At 40.4% G+C, this 6,000-nt stretch overlaps 1 protein-coding gene across 1 annotated transcript; it reads left to right on the forward strand.

Moving 5' to 3' along the window:
• Nucleotides 1-485: 485 nt before the first annotated feature.
• LOC101483190 (uncharacterized) lies at nucleotides 486-4,024 on the forward strand. Its single transcript, XM_004550907.3, has 3 exons — nucleotides 486-622; nucleotides 874-1,334; nucleotides 1,940-4,024. The coding sequence occupies exons 2-3, from the start codon at nucleotides 911-913 to the stop codon at nucleotides 3,322-3,324; spliced, it is 1,809 nt and encodes a 602-aa protein (XP_004550964.1). The 5' UTR covers nucleotides 486-622; nucleotides 874-910; the 3' UTR covers nucleotides 3,325-4,024.
• Nucleotides 4,025-6,000: the final 1,976 nt, after the last annotated feature.

Here is a 6,000-nt window from a genome sequence, read left to right on the forward strand (position 1 = left end):
CTCTATGGTTTTGGAGTCCTCTAGTGCCCAGACACTTTAGTGCCTGCAGAGACTGGCCTGCAAAGCCTCTGCATCTTTACCTCCCCTGGCCCTGCTTTGGCATTCAAGGCAACAGCAAATCAAATAACCACTTGCCATCAAGGATATGTATCTGACAAATCTACAGCAACTGTGTAATGCTCTCATGTCAATATGTAATGTTCCCAAAACTTTGTTGATTCTATACCATGAATAATTAGGACAAAGGAGGTTGTAACGCAGTATTATCAAGGTGAACTTAACGAATTGACCAGTGAGAATTTGTTAAAACTGAGGATATTTTTCTTTTTGTAGTTTTTCTTTTTCTTTTTTATCTTTCTTAACCCATCTACATCACGTATAGCATGACAGATAAGTTATGATGCAGGATGGCGTGATTTGTTGTGACGCTTGTTTTTTGTAGCTGTCACTTTAAAAGCGGGTTCAAGGTAAACAAGGCTGGTGTGCTCTGGTTGGCCAGCACCAGAGGAAGTGTGCGGTGCTCTTCCTGTGTTTTTATCCATTTATAACTGATGCAGGCTGCCAGTAAATGGTCGCTTAAATGTGAAGAAGCTGCTGCGGCTTAAGCGCCCGATTTAACACTGTGAGTCTCTTCTTTGTGGCGGAATATAAGCGAAACGGTGACAGTTGCACAGCTGTAGGAAAGTAAACGGCGTTAGCCTATTGCTAGGCTAATGCTTCTTAGCTAATGTGAGCTAACAAAGATCAGATAACCAGAGTCAGGGAATATTTAGATGACGCTTGCTTCTGTTCCCTGTGTTTTTCGGACTGCCTTTTTAAATCTAAGTGTCCATCGAGATATTCGACATAACGGTGTTTTCCTCTGCTCCACAGCACGCCACGACGAAACCCTAATGGTGATTACGTGAAGATGAAATCCACAAAAGGGGAGGCAAAGACAGAAGAGACACAAAGCGATGCGGTCACTATTAAAGCTGAGCATAAATTAGAGCAGGGGAGTGATGGCGAGGAAGGCTTCAGTGAAGTATACACTAATGGGCACGGCCTCAATATCCAGATAAAGGAGGAGCCACATTCGCAGGAGATCAGCGAGGAGCACAGTGAAGGCACAGAAGACACTAAGCCTGACACTATTACAGATGCTTATATTTCACAAGGACACATAAAGGAGGAGTTTGACTCCTACCATCCACCACATTATGAATTCACTGAAGCTGCTGTCAAGGAGGAGCCGGAGTCGTGGGTCAAAGAAGAGAGAGAGAGTGAAGAAGAGGTGGAGGATGCAAGCAGCGCCCGAGAGGGGTTTGAAGAGGGAGAGGAGGAGGCTTGCAGAGGTAGAGACCGGCCTTAAGTCTGGGTCTTTTTGCTTTTAGTTGTTATTCACCTTTTCCAAATTTTACAAATAGCCAGTTTTAGCTTGAAAAGTATGTATAAGAAACACATTAATGCAAGCTCTAGAGGTGTATCTGCATTTACATTTTTTTAATCAGCTGAGGGTTAAATACATATGTTTTAAAAAAAGTTAAGAAATAACAGGAGCACTGTTAGTGATCCTTAAGCTAGACACCCTCATTGAAGGGAATAGCAAGACAAGAAAATGGAAAGATTCTGACCAAAAACTACATTACATTAAAAAATCCAGATCCAGCCACTGAATATATAGTTATAGTCAGAAGTTTACATAGTCTCATCATGGGCATGAATTTAGGGCTTTAAATTATTTATTTGAACTGCTCTTTTTCAAGAGTGGAATTATCTTACAGCATACATCTTTAATAACTTTAAAAACAAAAATTGGGTGCAAATTGGGTGACACAGCTTAAATGTCTTTATTATAAATCAAGAGAGTTTCCTATTACTGTAACAGGAAAAGTCTAATCATACATTCTTACCTTTGCTTGATGTGACTCCTGTCTATTTTTTTGTCACTCCTATGTAGAGTCGTCATCTGAGTTTTTTCCATGTCCGCACTGCACTGTCTCCTTTACTGACTTGGACTTCCTGGAGAAGCATGTTAAGTGGGTCCATCAGAAACAGTACCTTGCGAAACTCAACACGTGCTTCTCAAGCCGCACACTAAATCTCATCCCCAAATACAGCTGCGGTGCATGCAGCAGTACCTTTAACTCTAAAGTACACCTCAGGGTCCACGTACGTGAAGTCCACCCTTCTGCCCCTCCCCGCAGGCTTCACCCTTGCCCAACCTGTGCTCGCAGCTTCCAGTACCTGAAGAACCTAAAAAATCACTGTCAGCGCTGGCACAACATGTCTGTGGTTACTAGAGGAGGATATCTCAGTTGTGCTGATTGTGGGAAGAGTTTCAAAACTACCTGGGGTCAAGGACCTCATTTGTGTCATGAACTAGATAGCACGGAGCCTGAAGATAAACCAATCTGTCTGGACACTGGTGTGGAGTGTCCAGAATGTGGTAAGAAAGTGCGCACACCTCAAAGCCTGGAAGACCACATGCGCACCCACACAGGCGACCGGCCGTTTGTCTGCAAGGATTGCGGCAGGAGGTTTGTAGAGCGCAGCGGCTGGCGACAACACATGAAAATACACACAGGGGAGAAGCCCTACAAATGTCAGGTGTGTGAGAAAGCCTTTTTAAGGTCCCACCATCTTAAGTGCCATTTAACCACACACTCTGGCAAGAAGGAATATTCCTGCTCGGAATGTGGAAAGGAGTTTGGATTGAAGTCTAGCCTGGATCTACACCTGAGGACACATTCAAGTGAAAGACCCTTCCACTGCAATGTGTGCGGGAAAAATTTTAACACTCAGAGAAACCTGAGGGTTCACACTAAACTTCATACCAACGAGAAAGCTCATCAGTGCGGAGACTGCGGGTTGAAGATCGGAGATCTTGGCGCTTTAAAAATACACTTACGAACACACACTGGTGAAAGGCCTTACCACTGCACTGTCTGCGGCAGTAGGTTCATTCGCCTTGCCCATTTAAGAAATCACCAACGCACCCACACTGGTGAGAGACCCTACAAATGTACTGAATGCGATAAGAGTTTCACACAGTCCGGTGACTTGGTGAAACACAAACGGATACACTCTGGGGAAAAGCCCTTTGAATGTCCCGAGTGCCACCGCTGTTACACTTCATCTGGTGATCTGGGGAAGCACAGGAGGAGTCACACTAACCTGCGCCCCTACACATGTCAAGAATGTGGGAAAAGCTTTCGCCTGTCGGGCCATTTGAAAACTCACATGTTAACTCACACGGGCGAGAAGCCGTATTCTTGCCCTAAATGCCTCCGCAGGTTTGCCCGCTCTCACCATCTTTCCGGTCACGTTGCCAAATGCCGCTAAGCTTTAAAGAGAAGATTGTAAATAGGACAGTGCTGACTTTAAGTTGCAAGTAAAAGTACACTACCCAGTCTGTTTTTGTTTGGTTTTTTTAAATGAATGTGTTAAAGCAAACTCTTACCTGTAAATGTAATGCATGACATTTTTTACCCATCAAAAGTAAAAGGCTGTTGTCACGCTGCTGGAGCGGCGTGGGGAACCAAGTTTGTGTAAAAACCTAAGTTCAAATCTCAGTGAGCTCGATGTAAAGGTCAGAGGTCAGCATTTCTGAAAATCATCTAGTATTTTCAAATGTATAGCATAGGTCCATCTACAAGGAGGCTGCTGGGTAGAACTGGTGGTTGCCAGTAGTTTTTCTTTTAACGGCACTGTCGCAACAATAATCTGTTTTTGCAAAACACTATAAAGATAGCTTGAACAAATCATATGAAATTCTGCTAATGGATTGTTTTTGTTCTTCCACTTGTTGATTACTAAATTATCTGTAATACATCAATGAAAGTTTGAAGTGCAAGGTGTATCCCTGTATTTATTGCTTTTATATATTTATTTTTAGTATTATATTTTATTGTCTATAATTTATATAATTAATGTTGTGAATGGTTTTAATGTCATTCTGTGTCGTTTTGGTTTTGCTGTGTGAAGCGCTTTAAGCTGCATGTTTGTCTGAATGTTTGTGTGTAAATAAAGTGAAGTTGAGTCAGTTCATGTGACGAATGCATTAACACTGAGTCACGTGTGAGATCTAGCATCAACCTAACACACGCAGAACAGATCATCTTACAAATGCAGAATTAGCTTATGATTGGTGTTTTTGCCTCCTCCCCCCCCGACTTGGCAGTAAATGGGTTATGTTAGGTTGGTTTTTTTGCACTGAAAAAAGAAGGAATCTAATTACTTCACCACCTTAAAAATAATAAGCAGAAGTAGAAGTAAGAGTGTAGACTGTTATTTTTTTTTAGTAGCTGGCCAATTAATTGGCCAGAATTGTGTAATTATTTTGGGAGATGATTATATTCTTGAAAACTTATTGTGCATGTAGGACACATACAAAAATTCTGGATATTCTTCCTGTACAGTTGGATTATTATTAAATCAGTCTTGCATTTTAATGCCTTAATACAGTTTCTTTTATCCTTATACTGCAATGTTGTGTGGGCAGCCACTTGTCCCACCAATCTTAATAAAATTAAAAGAATTTTGAGAATAATTTGTTGTGCTAATGTTTTTTAAGACATTTTTTTTGGTTTTAGTTGAATGTTCCTCAGTCTGACTGTATTGAAGCTTCCTCTGAGGTATGTAAGAAATTTCTGAATTTCTTTGTGGAAAAGGTGAATAACACCAGGGCTCAGAAAACACCACCTGCTCTTGACCCTTCAGTCCCTGTTTCTTGCTGTGCTGTTTTCTACCAGTTTAAGCCTGTAACTTTCTCTTTATTCTATGAGGTTGTTAGTCATCTGAAGCCCTCAGGTTCCCCTACTGATGTTGTTCTACTTCAATTATTTAAAGAGGTCGTTTCTACTCTTGGGCTATTCATTCTTGTTATTGTTATTACCAGTTTCTCATCTGGTATTTTTCCTAAAATTTTGAAGCATGCTATAGTTCAGCCTCTGCTTTAGAAAACTAGCCTGGGTCCCTCTGTTTTATCAAATTTTAGGCCTATTTCCAAGCTTCCTTTTTCTCTAAAATTCTGGAGAAAATTACATATAATCAGCTGAAAACCTTTTTAAATGAAAATAATGTCCTTGAGATTTTTCAGTCTGGTTTTAAATCTCTGCATAGCACCAAATCTGCATTGCTTACAGTTGTTAACGACGTCCTCCTGGCTACAAATAGGGGATCATGTGATCTTGGTTCTCCGAGACTTAACAGTTGCCTTTGACACAGTGGATCACAATATTTTACTATGATTCTTGGTACACTGTGTAGGCATTCATGGTACTGCTCTGAAGTGATTTAGGTCTTACCTGGCTGAGAGAACATTTTGTGTCAGCCTTTCAGATTTTAGATCCTCCCCAGCTCTAGTCTCATGTGGGGTACCACAGAGATCAATACTTGGACCTCTGCTTTTCTCCCCTTTTTTTTAGAAGGCAAAAAATTGCTTTCCATTTATATGCAGATGATACGCAGGTTTATATGCCCCTAAAAAAGACAAATTGTGGAACGCATTGCCATTACAAATTAGAAAGGCCTCCTCAAGCGATCAAAGATCCACCTTTTCAGTTTGTCTTTTAACCCAGTATAGAAATGTTAAATTTATTTGGATTTTATTTTTGATGTTAGTGTTCTATTTGTTTACTGTATTTTTATTTTTAGTATTTATATTTATTTTGATATTTTTTCTTATTTTATGTTCAGCACTTTGGTCAGTGCTCGCTGTTTTTAAAGTACATTATAGAGGCACTTTAAGTGGGGCAGAGGCAGGATTTAGTGCAGATGAACTTTTGTTATTTTTATTTACCAAAGTGAAAACAGGTGAATAAATGTTAGACCACAAATCCACCCCTGCATTAAAATCCGCACTTCTCCGGAATACATTGCATAACATAATATTATTTTCGGTTAATATTGTCTTTTTATCTTATAGCATCTGTCCACCACAAACGTAGCTGCCTGGAAGACCGATCCACAGCAATCAGTAAAATGCTCAGTAAATAATTCATATTTAAGGGTTTTCAT

This window comes from Maylandia zebra, linkage group LG11 (assembly GCF_041146795.1).
Source record: "Maylandia zebra isolate NMK-2024a linkage group LG11, Mzebra_GT3a, whole genome shotgun sequence".
Lineage (NCBI taxonomy): Eukaryota > Metazoa > Chordata > Actinopteri > Cichliformes > Cichlidae > Maylandia > Maylandia zebra.